Source organism: Psittacula echo (genome assembly GCF_963264785.1).
Source record: "Psittacula echo genome assembly, chromosome: 2".
Lineage (NCBI taxonomy): Eukaryota > Metazoa > Chordata > Aves > Psittaciformes > Psittacidae > Psittacula > Psittacula echo.
The window spans coordinates 160805011-160827748 of NC_137737.1; the positions used below are offsets into that span (position 1 = coordinate 160805011).

The 22738-nt window shown below is 60.6% G+C and overlaps 2 protein-coding genes across 2 annotated transcripts in view; one reads left to right on the forward strand and one right to left on the reverse strand.

Annotated features, from left to right (window-relative positions):
• Positions 1 to 167: 167 nt before the first annotated feature.
• On the forward strand, positions 168 to 14641 carry RECQL4 (RecQ like helicase 4; the record flags this gene model as incomplete). Its single annotated transcript, XM_080609755.1, has 23 exons — positions 168 to 251; positions 2336 to 2369; positions 3239 to 3339; positions 3579 to 3713; positions 3895 to 4574; positions 5280 to 5379; positions 6063 to 6189; positions 6779 to 6901; positions 7069 to 7218; positions 7303 to 7395; positions 7488 to 7624; positions 7710 to 7793; positions 7920 to 8108; positions 9011 to 9193; positions 9887 to 10034; positions 10598 to 10878; positions 10955 to 11092; positions 11847 to 12006; positions 12086 to 12215; positions 12312 to 12484; positions 13610 to 13796; positions 13904 to 14289; positions 14373 to 14641. 23 exons carry the CDS (start codon positions 168 to 170, stop codon positions 14492 to 14494), a joined length of 3945 nt encoding a protein of 1314 aa, XP_080465881.1. The 3' UTR covers positions 14495 to 14641.
• A 2958-nt stretch (positions 14642 to 17599) lies between these two features.
• GPT (glutamic--pyruvic transaminase) overlaps positions 17600 to 22738 on the reverse strand; it is a gene marked incomplete at both ends in the record, with an annotated part of 31538 nt that continues 26399 nt past the window's right edge. Inside the window, 4 exons of the mRNA XM_080610529.1 lie at positions 17600 to 17690; positions 18506 to 18618; positions 20297 to 20452; positions 22031 to 22205. Coding sequence (XP_080466655.1) covers positions 17600 to 17690; positions 18506 to 18618; positions 20297 to 20452; positions 22031 to 22205 — 535 coding nt within the window. The remainder of the gene's footprint in view (positions 17691 to 18505; positions 18619 to 20296; positions 20453 to 22030; positions 22206 to 22738) is intronic.

Here is a 22738-nt window from a genome sequence, read left to right on the forward strand (position 1 = left end):
CGCTTCCTCGCTTCTCATTGGATGAGGAGTGGCGGGAGCGAGAGGCCCGCGCGGTCCCCGCTCTGAGGTCCGGGGGGCTCCGGGCGGCCACGTCTACCCCGGCCCGGGACCCCCATTCCCGGGGCGGCCGCGTTCACCCCGCTCCGGAGCCGCCGGGCCCCGGCCCCATGGAGCGGCTGCGGGAGGTGAAGGCGCTGCTGAAGCGATGGGAAGCGGAGTTCGTGCGGGAGCGGCGGAGGAAGCCCGGGCAGGTACCGTGATGGAGGGGATCCAGAGGGGATCGGGGCTGGAGCACCCTGCTCTAATGGGGGTGTCCGTGCCCGCGGCAGGCGTTGGAGCTGGAGGAGCTTTCCGGTCCCTTCATCCCAAAGCATCCCATGAGGGTTCCCTGTGGGTTACCTCGTGCACATCCGCATCCTGTGATGGGCAACGGGAGAGGGAGCGGGGGGGTTCTGATGGAGAAGAGAAGGCTCAGGGGGGACCTGATGGCTCCCTGCAAGCGCCTGGCAGGAGGATGGAGCCGGGAGGGGCCGGGCTCTGCTCCCAAGGAGCAGGGGATGGACGGGATGAGCTTAAAGCCCTTCTGCAGCCGCGTTGATTCCATGAATTATAAAACCTCAGCCGCGATTCCCGTTATTTCATTCAGCTGGGTTAAGGGTAAGAGGCCACACGCAAGACGCACGCCGGGATCTTTGGGGTTTGGTCCTGGGTCCCCTTGTCCAATCTCCTTGTCCTCTTCACCCGGACACCAACGTGGCTTAGAACCATTGAATAGTCAGGGTTGGAAAGGACCTTGAGATCATCCAGTTCCAACCCCCCTGCCATGGGCAGGGACACCCCGCACTAAACCATGGCACCCAAGGCCTCATCCAACCTGGCCTTGAACACCGCCAGGGATGGAGCATTCACAACCTCCCTGGGCAACCCATTCCAGTGCCTCAGCACCCTCTCAGTAAAGAATTTCTTCCTTAGATCCAATCTAAACTTCCCCTGTTTCAGTTTGAACCCATCACCCCTTGTCCTGTCACTGCAGTCCCTAATGAAGAGTCCATCCCCAGCATCCTTGTAGGCCCCTTCAGACACTGGAAGCTGCTCTGAGGTCTCCACGCAGCTTCTCTTCTCCAGGCTGAACAGCCCCAACTTTCTCAGCCTGGCTCCATACAGGAGCTGCTCCAGCCCCTGCTCATCCTCGTGGCCTCCTCTGCACTTGTTCCAACAGTTCCATGTCCTTTTTATGTTGAGGACACCAGAACTGCACACAATGCTCCAAGTGAGGTCTCACGAGAGCAGAGCAGAGGGGCAGGATCACCTCCTTCGACCTGCTGGTCACGCTCCTCTTGATGCAGCCCAGGATACGGTTGCTTTCTGGGCTGCGAGCGCACACTGCAGCCGGCTCATGTTCATTTTCTCATCGACCAACACCCCCAAGTCCTTCTCCTTGGGCTGCTCTGAATCTCTTCTCTGCCCAACCTGTAGCTGTGCCTGGGATTGCTCTGACCCAGGTGTAGGACCTTGCACTTGGCATGGTTAAACTTCATCAGGTTGGCATCAGCCCACCTCACAAGCGTGTCGAGGTCCCTCTGGATGCATCCCTTCCCTCTGGCGTATCAACTGAACCACACAGCTTGGTGTCATCGGCTTCTTTTCATTGTTCTTCTCTTGATGCTGAGGTCTTCCTTTTGGTGAAGGAACTTCTTCGAGGAGGTCGCCGGCCTCCTTGGTAGTGCATTAACAGGGAGCCCTTTGTTACAAGCTTAACCACGGTCTTAGCTTTGTTTGTTCCACACCTTGTGTGTCTGCTTGCTCAGTCCCGAAGTTCCACAACATCCTGTGGCAGGAGGCGGCTCTTGGTCGCCCAACCATGCCAGCGCTTAACCCATTGAGTGAATGCATTATTGCTTTGTGTCTTCTTCCCTTTCGTCCTTGTGCTGACATCACCAACACCAGGATCGTTTCTGTATAGCTCACACAAAGCACAGTGGTCACAAGGGGTTCCCGAGTGTTGACACGAATCATTCCTACCTTTTCCACGCATGGAATCGCAGGAGAACGGAGACCCCAGGGCCAGGAGCGAGCGTACCCCCCCCCGATCCCATTCTGTACAGCCATGGAAGGCTTCAGGTTGGAAAGAGCCTTCAAGCTCCTCCAGCTCCAACCCCTCCAGGGGCAGGGACCCGTTCCGCTGGAGCAGGGCGCTCCAAGGCCCCGTGTCCAACGTGGACACTCATTGAAAAGCAGCAGAAGGGCTCCCTTTCCCCTCATTCCCAGGAGCAGAAAACGGGACCAATCCATTCCATGGCCTCCACCAGTGATTCCCGATGTGTTCCCTTTGCAGGCCGACATCAAGGCAGCTCCGGAGGACACGCGACGTGAGTGTGCCCAGCTCACCCCATGGACGTGGTGGGCGCCCGCGGGCTTCTGGGCTCCTCGTGTGGGTGCTGCAGGGCTGGAGGTGCCCAGCTGGGTCCTGGAGGAGAGAAGGCTCCTGAAGGGGAGCCCTGAGAGCAGCTCCAGGGCCTGAAGGGGCTGCAGGGAACCTGGAGAGGGGCTTGGGACAAGGGAGGCAGGGATGGGAGGAGGAGGAAGGGCTCCAAGTGGGAGAGGGAAGAGTTGATGGGATCTTGGGAAGTTCTTCCTCATGAGGGTGGTGGGAAACGGGAAGGGGTTGAAGGGAGAAGTTTGGGATGCTATGGAGCCAGGCTGAGAAAGTTGGGGCTGTTGAGCCTGGAGAAGAGAAGCTGCGTGGAGACCTCAGAGCAGCTTCCAGTGTCTGAAGGGGGCTACAAGGATGCTGGGGATGGACTCTTCATCAGGGACTGTAGTGACAGGACAAGGGGTAACGGGTTCAAACTGAAACAGGGGAAGTTTAGATTGGATCTAAGGAAGAAATTCTTTCCTGAGAGGGTGGTGAGGCACTGGAATGGGTTGCCCAGGGAGGTTGTGAATGCTCCATCCCTGGCGGTGTTCAAGGCCAGGCTGGATGAGGCCTTGGGTGCCATGGTTTAGTGTGGGGTGTCCCTGCCCATGGCAGGGGGGTTGGAACTGGATGATCTCAAGGTCCTTTCCAACCCAAACCATTCTGTGATTCTATGCCCCATCCCTGGCAGTGTTCAAGGCCAGGTTGGACACAGGGGCTTGGAGCACCCTGCTCCAGTGGAAGGGGTCCCTGCCCGTGGGATGAGCTTCAAGGTCCCTCCCAACCCAAAGCATTCCCTGACTGCACGGTGACCTCTCACAGGCCTTTACAAGGAATACAGGATGCTGAAACAGCAAAGAGTGGAGGCGGATCCTGCCCAGCCCGGCCCCCCGGCAGCCCAGGAGCCTCCAGCCCCAGAGCAGGTACTGGAGGAGCAACCCCTGTGCTCAGGAGATTCCCATGGGATGCTCTCCCCATCCCCAAAGTTCTTCCGGTGGCCAACAGATGCCATCAGAGGAGCTTGTTCCCCTGCTCCTTTCCTTTGGGGTGCATCTGAGCTCCTCTCCGGGGCAGAATTCCAGGCGTGGGGATGGAAAGGTTTGGGATTGGACACGGTTGGGGATGCAGCCGTTGGGATCGAGTGTTCCCGGTGTCCTCGCAGGTGCCAGACTCTGGCTGCTGGGGCTCCCACCTCAACCGGCAGCCGAAGGCCCCGCGCCGCAGCCACCCCGTGCCCAAGACCTTGGTGCAATCCTATGGGATGAAGCTGAAATCCAAGCTGGGAGCTGCTGGGAAGGTCAGCGTTGGTCATGGCTCGAGGCTGGAGCTGCTCCTGACCCTCTCCCCGCTCTTTGGGGGCCCCAGGATGACGGCCCCTTCCTTCCATAGCGATGAGCAAAGGGTGGGAGATGCTGGTTTGGATGGGGAATGCTTTGGAGGGGGATCTGAGGCCTCTTTGTCCTTCCCTCCGTGCCCAGGAGCCCCCCCGGACCCCACGGAGAGCCCCGGCTCCCAGGCAGACCCCGCTTGTCCCCAAGCTCCAGAAGAGCCAGGGCAAAGCCACGTCCCCGGCGCCAATGGAGCCTTCCCCAGGGGAAGACGCCGAGGCCGGAGATCTCCTCCTCCCTCCGTCGGTGTCGGGGCTGGCGCCCCTCATCCTGGCTGCGGGCTCGAAGCCTTCCCAAGCTCCTCAGGCCAGGAATAGGTTCCAGGAGCTGAAGGAGACGGTGGCACAGACGCTGGGCTCGCTGGATCCCGCCTGGCTCCGCAGGTGCCAAGGGGCACCCGTGGCTGAGGGCACAAAGGCGGCGGAGGGGGAGCAAGGAGAAGGCGTTTGTGCCCCCCTGAAGCAGGAGGAAGGAGGTGGAGGGGAACCAGGGGGAGAGTCCAATAGGAAAAGGCCACGGGGAGGTGGTGGGCAGGGAGCGGAGGCTCCGGCAAAGCGCCCGCGCTGCCACCAGGGCTCGGCCGAGGGAGCCGTTGGTGCTGGCAATGGGGGGAAGAGGAAGAAGAAGAGCAAAGAGGCAGAAGAGGAGGAGGAAGAGCAGAAGGAGGCCCCAAAGGAGCTCCGGAAGGTGATGGAGCCCTTGGAGAACCTCCTGGGAGAGGTGGAGGAGGAGGAGAAGCCCAGATCCACCCGCAAAGTCATCGCTGCCAGGTAGGAGCCATCTGATGGTGTCCCGGGGTCCGCGTTCATCCCGCTCCAACCCCTGCCATGGGCAGGGACCCCTTCCACTGGAGCAGGGGGCTCCAAGCCCCTGTGTCCAACCTGGCCTTGAACACTGCCAGGGATGGGGCAGCCACAGCTTCTCCCTTCCCTCCATCTCCGTGTCCCATCACCCTCCCTCACGGGGAAGAACTTCATCCCAAGATCCCATCAACTCTTCCCTCTTCCAGCTGGATCCGTTCCTCCTCCTCCCATCCCTGCCTCCCTTGTCCCAAGCCCCTCTCCAGGTTTCCTGCAGCCCCTTTAGGCACTGGAGCTGCTCTCAGGTCTCCCCTTCAGGAGCCTTCTCTTCTCCAGGCTGCCCCAGCCCAGCTCTCTCAGCCTGGCTCCACAGCAGAGCTGCCCCAGCCCTCGCAGCAGCTCCACGGCCTCCTCTGGCCTCGCTCCAGCAGCTCCACGTCCCTCTTGTGCTGGAGGAGGATGCTGAGGGCCTTCCTTTTAACCTGGTGTTCTTCTGTCCTCATCCCTGTGCTCCTCCCGCCTCCCCCCGAGCATCTCCCCCACCTTTGGCCACCGGGAAAGGACCGAAGACAGGGAGATGCCTCCTTCAGAGCCCTCCTTTGGGGCACTCGATGGCTCTCAGGAGTGCCCTGGGCGCAGGCAGGGAGGTCCCTTCCCACCTTCCTCTCCTTGCAGAGCGTTTCCCCGGAGCAGAGGGAACTTTGTCCGGCTCAACCTGCAGAGCCGGTCCCACGTGCGAGGCTTTGCCCTGCGAGGGAATCGCCTCCGCAAGCAGGTAAAGCCCAAGCTGGGGGCTCCCCGCATCCCCCGTGGCTGCTGAGGAGGCCGCTTGGCTTCTCCAGCGCCAGCTCTGCCCCCCAAACCCAGGGTTTCTTTAGGATCTCCTCATTCAGTCGCATGGAATCCGTTGGGATCGTATCCCAAAGTCGTTGCTCCGTAGGCTTTGAGGAGTTCTGGGGATCCAGGGCTGTTCCGGAGGACTGGAGGGAGGTTGATGCTCACGCCGGTCTGCCAAGAAGGGGCAGTGAGCAGCCCATCAGTCTCACTGGAGGGTTCTGGGGGGAATCCTGCGGGATATCGTAAGGGAATCAAGGATGCGATTGGGATTGGGAGATGGAAACATGGATTGGTCGCACCCGACAAGCCCATCACCTCCTGCAACCTTGACCAGGATCGAGCACATCCGAGGAACGTGGAGGTGCACAGGTCCATGGGACTTGAGGAGCGGTATCCATAGGTCCTGAGGGAGCTGGTGGATGGAATTCCTGAGGGCTGGAAACCCCCGTTGTATGAAGGAAGACGCAGGGAGCCAGCGAGCACTCGCTCCCACCGTGATGCCCAGCGGGATCCTGGAGCAGATCCTCCTGGAGACCCTGAAACCCCCAGATATCCGATGGGATCGACCGTGGATGCGTTGGGAAGGTGCCAACCGTGACGTGGCCTGGCCCTGCCTTGCAGGTGTGGAAGCAGAAGTGGCGGAAGAAGGCGGGCTGCTTTGGAGGAGGTGGAGCCGTGGACCGAAGCGCTGACGTCTGCTTCCGTTGTGGTGGGACAGGGCACTGGGCATCGGCGTGCCGGGGCCAAGGTAACCATGGAATCATGGCATGGCATGGCATGGGATCTTAAAGCTCATCCAGTGCCGCGGGCAGGGACCCCTTCCACTAGAGCAGCTTGCTCCAAGCCCCTGTGTCCAACCTGGCCTTGAACACTGCCAGGGATGGGGCAGCCACAGCTTCTCCCTTCAACCCCTTCCCATGTCCCAGCACCCTCACAGTGAAGAACTTCCCAAGATCCCATCCAACTCCTCCCTCTCCCACTTGGAGCCGTTCCTCCTCCTCCCATCCCTGCCTCCCTTGTCCCCAGCCCCTCTCCAGGTTTCCTGGAGCCCCTTTAGGCCCTGGAGCTGCTCTCAGGGCTCCTGGAGCTTCTCCTCTCCAGGCTGGACAGTTCCAGCCCTCCCCCCGTGCTGAGGGGTGCTTCTGGATGCTGGAGTCTGGGCTGGGTTTGGCGAAGCCAGGGGCCAGGTTCGGATCCAGCTGGGGTTCCCCTCCTCCCTGGGGCTTCTCTCCACTGTTCCCTCCAGGGTTTTTAGGGGTAACTTCTGGAAGCGGTGGAACGATGAGGCTGCAGCTTCCCATGGATGTAAGTAAAGGGAGAGACCCATTTCCCCCCAGGAGCTGCCAGAGAGGTGGAGAAGAGCGGCCCTGCTCCTGAGGAGGAGGAGGAGGAGGAAGCTCCATTGCCCACGTTGGAGGAGGTGGCTCGCAGGACCAACACCTTCTGCCCAGAGCTCTCTGGTGAGGCCCTGGCTTTGGGATGAACCCATGGAGACGTGCAATGGTTTCCTTTATCCCAGAGGGATCTACCTGTGGTTCGGGATGATGCTGGCGCGGGTCTGCTCCAGGAGCACCCTGCGGGGGGGGAAACGCTGCCTGCAGGTCCCAGCCGCTGCCTTCAACCCCAGCAGAGAGCGGAGGCAGCAACCTGGGAAGATCCAATGGGATTTTGGAGGCAGCGGCTCCCCTGGATGGTTGGAGGCCATCGTATGAGCCACCAGCTCCACCGGCGCCCATGGAGCCCCTCTACAGCCTCGGACCAGAGGGCAAGGTGCAAGGTAGGGCTCCAAGGGATGCTCCAGCCATGGCTTGGGTGGGTTTGGGCCTCTGGTCCTCCCCTAAGCCCCTGTGGTCCCCTGCAGAGACCCCAGAGGAGGTGGTTGAGGCTCTGAGGGCTTTGGGCTACGGCTCCTTCCGGCCCGGCCAGGAGGTGGCCATCATGAGGATCCTCTCTGGTGGGTTTCCTTCCTCCTCCTCTTCCTCTGCCCCCGACGGGCACCGGGAGCCCAAGGGCTCGAGGTTGTCCCCGTCCGCTTTGTTCTGCCAGGTCTCTCCACCTTGGTGGTGCTGTCCACAGGGATGGGGAAGTCTTTTTGCTACCAGCTCCCCGCTTACCTCTACCACAAGCGCTCCAAGTGCATCACCTTGGTCATCTCCCCTCTGGTGTCCCTCATGGATGATCAGGTCGGATGTCCCGGTTCTTCCAGCCGGGATAGGGGAGGTGTCCGAGTCCCCCTGGACCAGTGTCGGGAACGTGTTTCCCTTCCAGGTCTCGGGACTTCCCCGGTGCCTGAAGGCCGTCTGCATCCACTCCAACATGCCCAAATCCCAGCGGGAAGCCGTGATGGAGAAGGTGAGAAGCTACAGATCCTCCCTGGAGACCCTCGTGTGCCCCGTGAGGAACACCAACGGTGCCGGGGTCCCACCACCCTGTTCCCGTTGTGCCGGATGGGGCTCCTGGATCCGCTGTGCTCCGCAGGTGAGGCAGGGCCAGGTGCAGATCCTGCTGCTCTCCCCGGAAGCTCTGGTTGGTGGCGGTGGAGCCGGAGGTGGTTTCCTGCCCTCCGCGGACCGGCTGCCGCCCGTGGCCTTCGCCTGCATCGATGAAGCCCATTGCGTCTCCGAGTGGTCCCACAACTTCCGCCCCTGCTACCTGCGGCTCTGCAAGGTGGGAGACAAGTCTGGAGAGTTGGGCAGGGAGAAACTTGATGAAATTCAACGAGGGCAAGTGCAGAGTCCTGCATCTGGGGAGGAACAACCTCATGGACCAGTACAGGTTGGGGGTTGACCTGCTGCAAAGTAGTGAAGGGGAAAGGGACCTGGGGGTCCTGGTGGATGGGAGGATGAGCACGAGCCAGCAATGTGCCCTTGTGGCCAAGAAGGCCAATGGCATCCTGGGGTGCATTAGAAGGGGGGTGGTCAGTAGGTCGAGAGAGGTCCTCCTTCCCCTCTACTCTGCCCTGGTGAGACCGCATCTGGAATATTGTGTCCAGTTCTGGGCCCCTCAGTTCAAGAAGGACAGGGACCTGCTGGAGAGAGTCCAGTGCAGGGCGACAAAGATGATTAAGGGAGTGGAGCATCTCCCTTATGAGGAAAGGCTGAGGGAGCTGGGTCTCTATAGTTTGGAGAAGAGGAGACTGCGGGGGGACCTTATTAGTGTATATAAATATATAAAGGGGGAGTGTCACGAGGATGGAGCCAGGCTCTTCTCAATGGCAAACAATGATAGGACAAGGGGTAATGGGTACAAACTGGAACACAAGAGGTTCCACTTAAACTTGAGAAGAAACTTCTTCTCAGTGAGGGTGACAGAACACTGGAACAGGCTGCCCAGGGAGGTTGTGGAGTCTCCTTCTCTGGAGACATTCAAAACCCGCCTGGACACATTCCTGTGTAATCTTATCTAGGTGTTCCTGCTCTGGCAGGGGGATTGGACTGGATGAGCTTTTGAGGTCCCTTCCAATCTCTAACCTACTGTGATACTGTGATACTGTGAGACAAAGGGAGACCCCATCCCAAGGCACTGGGAAGCCGGCAGGCGTCCAAGCTTTCCTCTCCCCTTCCCGCCAGGTTCTCCGGGATCGCCTGGGGGTCCGCTGCTTCCTGGGGCTGACGGCGACGGCCACCTTGGCCACGGCGCGGGATGTGGTCCAGCACCTGGGGATCCCACCCGAGGAAGGGATAACGGTGCACTCGGCCGCTGTGCCGCCGAACCTGCTCCTCTCCGTCTCCATGGACAGGGACAGGGATGAGGTAGGGACAAGGGAACGGGATTTGTTGCGGTGATGCTGGATCATGGGATTGTGGAATGGATTGGGAGGGCCCTTAAAGCTCCTCCAGCTCCAACCCCTGCCACGGGCAGGGACCCCTTCCACTGGAGCAGGGTGCTCCAAGCCCCTGTGTCCAACCTGGCCTTGAACACTGCCAGGGATGGAGCATCCCGAACTTCTCCATTCAACCCCTTCCAGTGTCCCAGCACCCTCACGGGGAAGAGCTTCATCCCAAGATCCCATCAACTCTTCCCTCTCCCACTTGGAGCCGTTCCTCCTCCTCCCATCCCTGCCTCCCTTGTCCCAAGCCCCTCTCCAGGTTTCCTGCAGCCCCTTTAGGCCCTGGAGCTGCTCTCAGGGCTCCCCTTCAGGAGCCTTCTCCTCTCCAGCTCTCTCAGCCTGGCTCCAGGGCAGGGCTGCTCCAGCCCTCGCAGCATCCCCATGGCCTCCTCTGCACTTCTCTAAGAGAGAAGATCCCTCCTCTTCTTGGGGCACCTTCAAACCCTTTGGGATCGGGATTGGGGTTGCCCCATCCCTGGCAGTGCTCAAGGCCAGGTTGGACACAGGGGCTCGGAGCACCCTGCTCCAGTGGAAGGGGTCCCTGCCTGTGGTTGGAGCTGGAGGAGCTTGAAGGTCCCTCCCACCCCACCCCATGCCTTGGTTCTCCTCCGCTCAGGCCCTGATCTCGCTGCTCCGAGGGGAGCGCTTTGGCTCCCTGGGCTCCATCATCGTGTACTGCACGCGGCGGGAGGAGACGGCTCGCATCGCGGCGCTCATCCGGACCTGCCTCCAGGGAATCCCGCCCAGGGGGAAGCAGGCCCAGGGTGGGTGCACGGCATCGCTCTCCGTCAGGAGACTGAGCCCCAACTCGGTGGGATCCACACTGGGATGCAGCCCCGAGAGCCCGTCTGGTGGAGCCACAATGGGAGAGAGCCCGGGATCTCTCACCTGCTTGGAGCAGGAAATCCATAGGGAACGAGCTGTGCTCGTGGGAAGGTTTCTGGCTCCGTTGGCTGCTCCAAGCCTGGTTTTAGTGCTGCTGAAGGCCTGGAGATTGGGTTTAGCCCTCGTTGTCCACCTCAACGGGCTTCTTTCCTTCCCGACCTGCGAGCCGGGAAGCTTTCTGCTCCCTGCAATCACTTGGATCCTGCTTTATTTGCGGAGGCCGGGCCAGCTCCTGCCACCCATTTCCAAACCATCCAGAGCTTGACGACGCTTGGCAGCAACCAAAGAGCCGAGGAACGCACCCGTTCCTCCCCTCCCCATCGATTCCAACCCCGGGCAGGGTCTTCTCCTCATCCCCCCCCCCATTTCATCACCCTTTGGGGCTCTCATGATGGAAACCACTCCTTGAACCCCATTGAAGCCTCTCCCCTTGTTCCTTCAGGCAAGAGGAGCCTCCAGCACCGGTCCCCAGCGGAGTTGGCCGATTCCTACCACGCCGGCCTCTCGGCCGCCGAGCGCCGCCGCGTCCAGGCCCGCTTCATGAGCGGCCACCTCCGCGTCGTGGTGGCCACGGTGGCCTTTGGGATGGGGCTGGATAAAGCGGACGTGCGAGGGGTGATCCACTACAACATGCCCAAGAGCTTGGAGAGCTACGTGCAGGAGATCGGCCGCGCCGGGCGGGATGGGGCCGCCGCTCATTGCCACCTCTTCCTGGAGCCGGAGGTAACGCGGGATGCGTGGAGCGCGTTCTCCTCGCTCTCGGGGCTCTCTTGGCCAAGGCTGATCCCTGCTCCGCCAGGGTGGGGACCTCCACGAGCTGCGGCGCCACATCCATGGGGACTCGGTGGACTTCGTCACCGTCAAGAGGCTGGTGCAGAAGGTTTTTGGGCCGTGCAAGTGCCGGGAGCTGCACCGGAAGCACCAAGAGGTCACCAAGGTGAGGAGGAACCTTCCCGGGGCGATGTGGTCATGGAATGGGGAAGAGAAGCCCGAGGGGGACCTCAGAGTAGCTCCCAGTGCGTAAATGGGTCTCTCCCTTTACTTACATCCATGGGAAGCTGCAGCCTCATCGTTCCACCGCTTCCAGAAGTTATCCCTAAAAACCCTGGAGGGAACAGTGGAGAGAAGCCCCAGGGAGGAGGGGAACCCCAGCTGGATCCGAACCTGGCCCCCGGCTTCGCCAAACCCAGCCCAGACTCCAGCATCCAGAAGCACCCCTCAGCACGGGGGGAGGGCTGGAACTGTCCAGCCTGGAGAGGAGAAGCTCCAGGAGCCCTGAGAGCAGCTCCAGGGCCTAAAGGGGCTCCAGGAAACCTGGAGAGGGGCTGGGGACAAGGGAGGCAGGGATGGGAGGAGGAGGAATGGATCCAAGTGGGAGAGGGAAGAGTTGATGGGATCTTGGGAAGCTCTTCCCCGTGAGGGTGCTGGGACACTGGAAGGGGTGGAATGGAGAAGTTCTGGATGCTCCATCCCTGGCAGTGTTGGATGGGGCTTGGAGCCCCCCACTCCAGTGGAAGGGGTCCCTGCCCGGGGCTGGAGCTGGAGGAGCTTTAAGGTCCTTCCCAATGCATTCCATGAGTCCCTGAAATCAGGTGAGGGAATAAGGGTGAGGCGAAGGATCTGGCCAGGAGAGCGGTTGGGATGCTTGGGGTGTCCTGGCCGGTGCCACCGCGCTGACACCTCCATTGCAGGCCGGGGAGGTGGAAGATGCTGAGATGGCCGAGCTCGTGCAGGAAGGGGTGGAAGAGGAGGAGGCCAGGCCAAGGCAGAGCAGGCCCCGGGTGTGCTACAAGCACGAGCGAGCCCTCCCCATCCAAGCAACGGTGGAGGCCCTGGACCTCCGGGAGGAAGGTGATGGGGATACCCAGCCCTAGAGACCCCAGATCCCTTTGGGAGCCCTGCAGCAGCTCCTCAACCTCCTCTCGTGCAGCCATCGAGACCCTCCTGTGCTACTTGGAGCTTCACCCGCGGCGCTGGTTGGAGCTGCTGCCTCCCACCTACTCCTCGTGCCGGCTCCAGTGCTATGGAGGACCCCGGCAGCTCCGGGACGTGGCTCGGAGGTAGGAGCCCCCGTGGTGGCCACCAAGGCCCTGGGCCGTGCCGATCGGGCTCCAAACCATGGGGCCAACGTGGTTTCGGTGTCTCCTGCTCCTCAGCTCCCCCCCCGTCGCCGTGTTCCTGGCTCGGGAGCGCCTGGCGGGGAAGGAGCACGTCCACAGCGGCTCCGTGGAGTTCAACGTGGTCTCCTTGAGTGACTCCATGGGGTGGGAAGTGGTGCTGGTGAAACGAGCCCTGCGCCAGCTCCAGTGGGACCCGCGCCTGCGGACAGGTACCGGCATCAACCAGGGCTCCTCGGGACGGGGATCCAGCCAGGTGGCCTGGGCTTGCTGAGGGCCAAGTCGTGATGGGCTCCAGGGCTTGGTGGTTTGCAGGTCTTAGTAGCTCCAGGTCATGGTGGGCACGAGGTCTTGGTGGTTGTGAGGTCTTGGTGGGCTCCAGGTCTTGGTGGGCACCAGGTCTTGGTGGTCATGAGGTTTTGGTGGTCATGAGGTTTTGGTGGTCATGAGGTCTTGGTGGTCATGAGGTCTTGGTGGTCATGAGGTCTTGGTAGGTTCCAGGTCTTGGTGGGCTCCAGGTCATGGTGGGCTCCAGGTCTTGGTGGGCACCAGGTCTTGGTGGTCGTGAGGTCTTGGTGGGTTCCAGGTCATGGTGGGCTCCAGGTCTTGGTGGGCTCCAGGTCTTGGTGGGCTCCAGGTCTTGGTGGGCTCCAGGTCATGGTGGGCTCCAGGTCTTGGTGGGCTCCAGGTCATGGTGGGCTCCAGGTCTTGGTGGGTTCCAGGTCTTGGTGGTCATGAGGTTTTGGTGGTCATGAGGTCTTGGTGGTCATGAGGTCTTGGTGGTCATGAGGTCTTGGTAGGTTCCAGGTCTTGGTGGGCTCCAGGTCATGGTGGGCTCCAGGTCTTGGTGGGTTCCAGGTCTTGGTGGTCGTGAGGTCTTGGTGGGCTCCAGGTCATGGTGGGCTCCAGGTCTTGGTGGGCTCCAGGTCTTGGTGGGCTCCAGGTCTTGGTGGGCTCCAGGTCTTGGTGGGCTCCAGGTCTTGGTGGGCTCCAGGTCATGGTGGGCTCCAGGTCTTGGTGGGCTCCAGGTCTTGGTGGGCTCCAGGTCTTGGTGGGCTCCAGGTCATGGTGGGCTCCAGGTCATGGTGGGCTCCAGGTCTTGGTGGGCTCCAGGTCTTGGTGGGCTCCAGGTCTTGGTGGGCTCCAGGTCTTGGTGGTTTCCAGGTCTTGGTGGTCGTGAGGTCTTGATGGGCTCCAGATCTTGATGAGCTCCAAGTCTTGGTGGGCACCAGGTCTTGCTGGGCTCCAGGTCTTGCTGGGCCCCAGGTCTTGGTGGGCCCCAGGTCTTGGTGGGCCCCAGACCATTGTTGTTTCCAACCCTCCCTTGGTGCCTTCAGATGGCCGCAGTGATGGGAAGAGCGGGGTCCTGGTGGAGTTTGGAGATCTCTCCTTCCACCTCCGTGTCTACGGCGACCTCAGCAGCGAGGAGCTGGATTCTGTCTGCGACTTCCTCCACCAGAGAGTGGTGGCCAGGGAGAAGATGGCCCTCGGCCAGCTCCGGGCCTGCTTCCGGGCCTTCCAGAGGTGAGTATGGATGGAGAAGACCCCCAAGACCCTATCAGAGCCCTTGGTTGGGTAGCCCCACTTTGGGAAGGAAGGAGGAGCAGAAGGAGGCTGATGCTGGGCTGCAGCGTGGCCTTCCAGACCTATGGCCCTCACCCTGTGGATGAGGAAGAGCAGAGGAGCTCCCGCTTGAAGGCTCTGCTCCGCGACTACTTCGAGAAGGAGCGGGATGAGCGTGGCCGCGAGGAGGAGGAGGAGGAGGAGGAGGAGGAGGAAGGTCTCGATGGTGCCAAAGTGAGCGGATCCACTTCCCTCGGGGAGCTGGCTCGGGCCCACGTGCCCGGGGATGAGCTTGGGATGAGGGGGAGGATGGATGCGACCTTCCCCCTGCCCCGTCCTCCTCAGCTGCGGGACTGGGAGAGCCAGATCCGCGCCGACATCCGGCACTTCCTCGCCATCCGCCAGGAGGAGAAGTTCACCGGCAGAGCCGTCGCCAGGATCTTCCATGGCATCGGTAGGAGAAGGAGAGGTTGGAACTGGGCCCTTCCTGCCTCTTTTCTCCTCCCAACCGGCCTCTTCCCTGCCTCTTCCCGGCAGGAAGCCCCTGTTTCCCTGCCCAGGTCTACGGCCGTGACCGGCGCTTCTGGAGGAGGTATCTGTGCGTGGACTTCCACCAGCTCGCCCGCATGGCCACCGAGGAGATCCTGGCCACCCGGTGAGGGCAGGAAGAGCCCGAGGCCACCGCCTTGTGCTTGAGGGACATCACCCACCCCTTGTCCACCCCCTGAGGACCTCATCTGGGGAGGAGGCTGCCACCACCTCGTACTTGAAGGACAATGGGACGTCAGCCAGGCCTTGAGGACCACATCTCGGGGGGGTTCTGCCTGTCCTGCCTGCTCCGGGCGCTGCCTCCCCTTGGCTTTGCCAGGTTTTATATGGATTTTATTGAGGAATTAATAAAACTCATGGATTTGAGCCGCCTCCTGCCTGTGTTCCGATGGTGATGGAGAGGGGTTGTTGCCATGGAGATGGAGGGGGTGGGTGCCCATTGCTATGGAGATAGGGGGTAGGATGCCTGTTGCCATGGAGATAAGGGGATGGATGTCCATAACCACAGAGATAAGGAGGTGGATGCCCATCACCGTGGAGATAGAGAGGTTGGATGCCCATTGCTATGGAGACAAGGGGGTTGGGTACCCGTTGCCATGGAGATAGGGGGGTTGGATGCCCATTGCTATGGAGATAAGGGGGTTGGGTACCCGTTGCCATGGAGATGGCCACGCACTCCTCGCTGCTCCCCAACCACAGCATCGCCGCCGACGCCATGGACGGGGACCGGGACAGGATCTGGGCCCCCAGCTCCTGAGCCCCATCTTGGTGGGGACATCTCCATGGTGGTGGCATCACCATCTTGGAGGAGACATCGCCATGATGTCCTGAGCTCCACCTTGGCAGGGGTCATCACCACCATGATGTCCTGATCTCAATCTTGATGGGGAACATCACCATGGTGGTGGGGACATCACGTCCTGAGCACCGCCTTCATGGGGACATCACCATGGTGACCTCCTGAGCTCCATCTTGATGGGGGCATCACCTCCATGAGCTGCTGAGCTCCATCCTCATGGGGACATCACCATGGTGGTGGTGACACCACCTCCTGAGCTCCATCTTGATGAGGGCATCACCACCATGATGTCCTGATCTCAATCTTGATGGGGAACATCACCATGGTGGTGGGGACATCGTGTCCTGAGCTCCATCCTCATGGGGACATCACCATGGTGAACTCTTGAGCCCCATCTTGGTGGGGTCATCACTGTGGTGGTGGTGCCACCATCTCCTGAGCTCCATCTTGATGGAAAACAGCAGCATATGTGGTGGAGACATCATGTCTGGAGCTCCATTGTGGTGGGGACATCCCCATGGTGACCACCTCAGATCCATCCCCACGGGGACATCCCCTTGGCGATCTCCTGAGCTCCATTCCCATGGGGACATCCCCATGGTGACCACCTGAGCTCCTGAGGTCAGTGATGGGGTCAGTGATGGGGTCAGTTATTAATGAGGCCGTTAATGAGGTTGTTAATGAGGCCGTTAATGAGGCTGTTAATGAGGCCGTTAATGAGGCTGTTAATGAGGCTGTTAATGAGTCTGTTAATGAGGCTGTTAATGAGGTTGTTAATGAGGCCGTTAATGAGACCGTTAATGAGGCCGTTAATGAGGCTGTTAATGAGGCTGTTAATGAGGTTGTTAATGAGGCCGTTAATGAGGCCGTTAATGAGGCTGTTAATGAGGCTGTTAATGAGGTTATTTTAATGAGGTTGTTAATGAGGCCGTTAATGAGGCCGTTAATGAGGTTGTTAATGAGGCTGTTAATGAGGCTGTTAATGAGGTTGTTAATGAGGCTGCTAATGAGGCTGTTAATGAGGCTGCTAATGAGGCCGTTAATGAGGTTGTTAATGAGGCCGTGAATGAGGTTGTTAATGAGGCCGTTAATGAGGTTGTTAATGAGGTTGTTAATGAGGCCGTTAATGAGGCCGTTAATGAGGCTGTTAATGAGCCTGTTAATGAGGCTGTTAATGAGGTTGTTAATGAGGCTGTTAATGAGGCCGTTAATGAGGCTGTTAATGAGGTTATTTTAATGAGGTTGTTAATGAGGCCGTTAATGAGGCCGTTAATGAGGTTGTTAATGAGGCTGTTAATGAGGCTGTTAATGAGGCTGCTAATGAGGCTGTTAATGAGGTTGTTAATGAGGCCGTTAATGAGGTTGTTAATGAGGTTGTTAATGAGGCCGCTAATGAGGCCGTTAATGAGACTGTTAATGAGGTTGTTAATGAGGCTGTTAATGAGGCCGTTAATGAGGTTGTCAATGAGGTTGTTAATGAGGTTGTTAATGAGGCTGTTAATGATTTTTAATGAGGCCGTTAATGAGGCTGTTAATGAGGCTGTTAATGAGTGTGTTAATGAGGCCGTTAATGAGGTTGTTAATGAGGTTGTTAATGAGGCCGCTAATAAGGCCGTTAATGAGGTTCTTAATGAGGCTGTTAATGAGGTTGTTAATGAGGCTGTTAATGAGGCTGTTAATGAGGCCGTTAATGAGGTTGTTAATGAGGCTGTTAAGGAGGCCGCTAATGAGGCCGCTAATGAGGCCGCTAATGAGGCTGTTAATGAGGCAGTTAATGAGGCTGTTAATGAGGCCGTTAATGAGGTTGTTAATGAGGCCGTTAATGAGGTTGTTAATGAGGCCGTTAATGAGGCTGTTAATGAGGCCGTTAATGAGGTTGTTAATGAGGCCGTTAATGAGGTTGTTAATGAGGCCGTTAATGAGGTTGTTAATGAGGCTGTTAATGAGGCTGTTAATGAGGTTGTTAATGAGGCTGTTAATGAGGCCGTTAATGAGGTTGTTAATGGGGTTGTTAATGAGGCTGTTAATGAGGTTGTTAATGGGGTTGTTAATGAGGTTGTTAATGAGGCCGTTAATGAGGCTGTTAATGAGGTCGTTAATGAGGTTGTTAATGAGTGCCTGCTGTGGGTCCAGTGGCCCCATCTGCAGTGGGGCACTTGGGGGGGATCCACAGGGAGGAGCTGATGGGGGGCACCAGGAGGTCCCTCGGGGGGGGCAGAACCCCCAACCCAGCCCCACATCCCCCCCCCAACCCCATAACCCCCCCATATGGGGCCCACCACCCCATAGAGACCCCCAAGGGCTGATGTGGGGCACGGGGCCGCCCATGGGTGCTGTCACAGCTCTTTATTATGGGGTCCTGAGGACATCGGGGTCATCCAGGGGCTCTATGGGGCGCTGTGGGGCGCTGTTGGCATCAGGAGAACTCCTTGACGAACTTGATGTAGAAGGTGCTGAGCTTCTCGAGCAGGAGCCGGAGCTTCTCGGTGGGGGGCAGGATGGTCATCCTGGGGGGCAGGGGCTGGTTATGGGGCATGGGGAGCTGTGGGGCACCCCCCAAGCGCCAGCTCTGCCCCACAACCACCGCCTGCAGCCACCCTTGGGGCACCCAACAGCTCCTGGGGGCCTCATTCATCACCCCATAGACCCGGTGTCCACCCCAACCACCACCAATGGGCTCCTGGTGTGGGTCCAGCCCCATGGAAGGACCCCAAACCTTCAGCCCAGCCCCACAGCTCCATCTCTCCTCATTCCCAGCCCCACCGCACCCACAGACCCCATAGACCTTGTGTCCACCTCAACCACCACCAATGGGGGCTTGGTTGTGGGTCCACCCCCATGGAGGGATCCCATGTCTGTCATTCCCAGCCCCACAGCACCAGTTCTGACCCATGACCACCTCCTTGGTCACCCAACAACCCCCTTGTCCCTCATCCACCACCCCATAGACCTTGTGTCCACCTCAATGGCTGCCACCAATGGGGGCTTGGTGTGGGTCCAGCCCCATAGAAGGACCCCAAATCTTCATCCCTGCCCCACAGCTCCATCTCTCCTCATTTCCAGCCCCACAGAACCAGCTCTGCCCCACCGCAACCATAGACCCCATAGACCTCGTGTCCCCCTCAACCACCATCAATGGGGGCTTGGTTGTGGGTCCAGCCCCATGGAAGGACCCCAAACCTTCAGCCCAGCCCCACAGCTCCATCCCTCCTCATTCCCAGCCCCACCGCACCCACAGACCCCATAGACCCTGTGTCCACCCCAACCACCACCGATGGGGTCCCGGTGTGGGTCCAGCCCCACGGCGCCCCCTGGCGCGCACCGGAAGTGGAAGGTGCCCTCGCGCTGCCCGAAGCCGCTGCCCGGCACCAGGCAGATCCCGGTCTCCTCCAGCAGCCGCAGGCAGAAGAACAGGTCCGGGGCCTGACCCACGGCCTGCGGGCACGGGGGGTCACCGAGCCCGGACCCACACATCCGGCGCCCCCCATTCCCACCCCCACTTCCCATCATTCCCATCCCGCATCCCGTATCCATCACCCCCACCCCACAGTGCCCATCATTCCCACACCCCACGCTCCCCGTTCCCATTCCAACACCCCCATGTCCCCCATTCCCATCTCCATTTCCCATCATTCCCATCCCACACTGTCCATCATTCCCACATCCAGTGTCCTCCATTCTCACCTCCATTTCCCATTATTCCCATTCCCACGTATCCCTGTCCCTCATTCCCATCTCCATTTCCCATCATTCCCATCCCACATCCCGTATCCATCACCCCCACCCCACAGTGTCCATCATTCCCACATCCCATGTCCCCAATTCCCACCTCCACTTCCTATCATTCCCATTCCAACGTAACCCTGTCCCACATTCCCATCTCCTTTTCCCATCATTCCCATCCCCACCTCCTTTTCCCGTCATTTCCATCCCATATCACATGCTCCTCATTCCCACCTCCACTTCCCATCATTCCCATTCCCATCTCCATTTCCCATTGCTCCCATCCCATCCCCATCCCATCCCATCCCCATCCCCATCCCCATCCCCATCCCCATCCCCATCCCATCCCCATCCCCATCCCATCCCCATCCCATCCCCATCCCCATCCCCATCCCCATCCCCATCCCATCCCCATCCCCATCCCCATCCCCATCCTCATCCCATCCCCATCCCCATCCCATCCCCATCCCATCCCCATCCCATCCCCATCCCCATCCCCATCCCCATCCCCATCCCATCCCCATCCCATCCCATCCCCATCCCCATCCCCATCCCATCCCATCCCCATCCCCATCCCCATCCCCATCCCATCCCCATCCCATCCCATCCCATCCCCATCCCCATCCCCATCCCATCCCCATCCCATCCCCATCCCATCCCCATCCCATCCCCATCCCCATCCCATCCCCATCCCCATCCCCATCCCCATCCCCATCCCCATCCCATCCCCATCCCATCCCCATCCCCATCCCATCCCATCCCCATCCCATCCCCATCCCCATCCCATCCCCATCCCATCCCCATCCCCATCCCATCCCATCCCCATCCCATCCCCATCCCCATCCCCATCCCCATCCCCATCCCATCCCCATCCCATCCCCATCCCATCCCCATTCCCATCCCATCCCCATCCCCATCCCCATCCCCATCCCCATCCCATCCCCATCCCCATCCCATCCCATCCCCATCCCATCCCCATCCCCATCCCCATCCCCATCCCATCCCATCCCCATCCCATCCCCATCCCATCCCCATCCCCATCCCATCCCATCCCCATCCCATCCCCATCCCCATCCCCATCCCCATCCCATCCCATCCCCATCCCATCCCCATCCCCATCCCCATCCCCATCCCATCCCCATCCCCATCCCCATCCCCATCCCATCCCATCCCCATCCCATCCCCATCCCCATCCCCATCCCCATCCCCATCCCATCCCCATCCCATCCCCATTCCCATCCCATCCCCATCCCCATCCCCATCCCCACCCCATCCCCATCCCCATCCCATCCCCATCCCCATCCCCATCCCCATCCCCATCCCATCCCCATCCCATCCCCATTCCCATCCCATCCCCACCCCATGCCCACCCCATGCCCATGGCTCGCACCTGGGCGGCGGCGCAGGCGCGCGGGGGCAGGCGGATGCTGGGGAACGAGTACATCGCCCCCTGCACGGGGTTGCAGCGGATCCCGGGAACGCGGTTCAGGAGCTCCTGGGTGAGCCGGGCCTTGTCCGCCAGCGCCCGCAGCACCGCGCCCTTCTCCTGCACCCGGCACCGGCGTCCACACACAGCCCAATGCATCCCAATGCATCCCAACACAGCCCAATGCATCCCAGTGCATCCCAACACAGCCCAGTGCATCCCAGTGCATCCCAACACAGCCCAATGCATCCCAGTGCATCCCAACACAGCCCAGTGCATCCCAGTGCAGCCCAGGGCATCCCAACACAGCCCAATGCATCCCAGTGCATCCCAACACAGCCCAATGCATCCCAGTGCATCCCAATGCATCCCAACACAGCCCAATGCATCCCAGGGCATCCCAACACAGCCCAATGCATCCCAGTGCATCCCAATGCATCCCAACACAGCCCAATGCATCCCGGGGCATCCCAACACAGCCCAATGCATCCCAGGGCATCCCAACACAGCCCAATGCATCCCAGGGCATCCCAACACAGCCCAATGCATCCCAGTGCATCCCAACACAGCCCAGGGCAGCCCAGGGCATCCCAGTGCATCCCAGTGCATCCCAGTGCATCCCAGTGCATCCCAACACAGCCCAGGGCAGCCCAGGGCATCCCAATGCATCCCAATGCATCCCAGTGCAGCCCAGGGCATCCCAGTGCAGCCCAGGGCAGCCCAGGGCATCCCAGTGCATCCCAGTGCATCCCAACACAGCCCAGTGCATCCCAGGGCATCCCAGTGCAGCCCAGTGCAGCCCAGGGCATCCCAGGGCATCCCAGTGCAGCCCAGTGCAGCCCAGGGCATCCCAGTGCAGCCCAGGGCATCCCAGGGCATCCCAGTGCAGCCCAGTGCAGCCCAGGGCATCCCAATGCATCCCAGTGCAGCCCAGGGCATCCCAGTGCAGCCCAGGGCATCCCAGGGCATCCCAGTGCAGCCCAGGGCATCCCAGGGCATCCCAGTGCAGCCCAGGGCAGCCCAATGCATCCCAGGGCATCCCAGGGCATCCCAGTGCAGCCCAGGGCATCCCAGGGCATCCCAATGCATCCCAGTGCAGCCCAGGGCATCCCAGGGCATCCCAATGCAGCCCAGGGCAGCCCAATGCATCCCAATGCATCCCAGTGCAGCCCAGGGCATCCCAGTGCAGCCCAGGGCATCCCAGGGCATCCCAATGCATCCCAGTGCAGCCCAGGGCATCCCAATGCATCCCAGTGCAGCCCAGGGCATCCCAATGCATCCCAACACAGCCCAGGGCAGCCCAGGGCATCCCAATGCATCCCAATGCATCCCAATGCAGCCCAATGCAGCCCAATGCAGCCCAGTGCAGCCCAGGGCATCCCAGTGCAGCCCAGGGCAGCCCAGGGCATCCCAGTGCATCCCAGTGCATCCCAGTGCATCCCAACACAGCCCAGTGCATCCCAGTGCATCCCAGTGCATCCCAACACAGCCCAATGCATCCCAGTGCATCCCAATGCATCCCAACACAGCCCAATGCATCCCAACACATCCCAGTGATGCCCATCCCCATTCAGTCCCATCCCCATCCCATCCCATTTATCCCATTCCCATCTCATCCCATTTACCCCCCTATTTCCCCCTATTTGCCCCCCTTTTACCCCCCATTTACTCCCCATTTCCCCCCCGTTGCCCCCTCACCTCCTCGTAGCGCTGGTGCGAGGGCTCCCCGGGCGCGGGCGGGTTCATGAGGGCTCCCATCAGGATCTGCCCGGGCACGGGGGGGCAGAGCCGCACGGACACGAGCTTGGAGAGCTCGGCCAGGACCTCGGGGTGCAGGTTCAGCACCTCCACGAACCCCCCCCGGAACCCGCACCTGCGGCAACACACACGGCCCTCAGGGGGACCCCTGCACGGGAGCCTATGGAGAGGGACCCAGGGATGGGGCTGGGATGGGGACCCCTGCACGGGAACCTATGGAGAGGGACCCAGGGATGGGGCTGGGATGGGGACCCCTGCATGGGAACCTATGGAGAGGGACCCAGGGATGGGGCTGGGATGGGGACCCCTGCATGGGAGCCTATGGAGAGGGACCCAGGGATGGGGCTGGGATGGGGACCCCTGCACGGGAACCTATGGAGAGGGACCCAGGGATGGGGCTGGGATGGGGACCCCTGCACGGGAACCTATGGAGAGGGACCCAGGGATGGGGCTGGGATGGGGACCCCTGCACGGGAGCCTATGGAGAGGGACCCAGGGATGGGGCTGGGATGGGGACCCCTGCATGGGAACCTATGGAGGGGGACCCAGGGATGGGGCTGGGATGGGGACCCCTGCATGGGAGCCTATGGAGAGGGACCCAGGGATGGGGCTGGGATGGGGACCCCTGCATGGGAACCTATGGAGGGG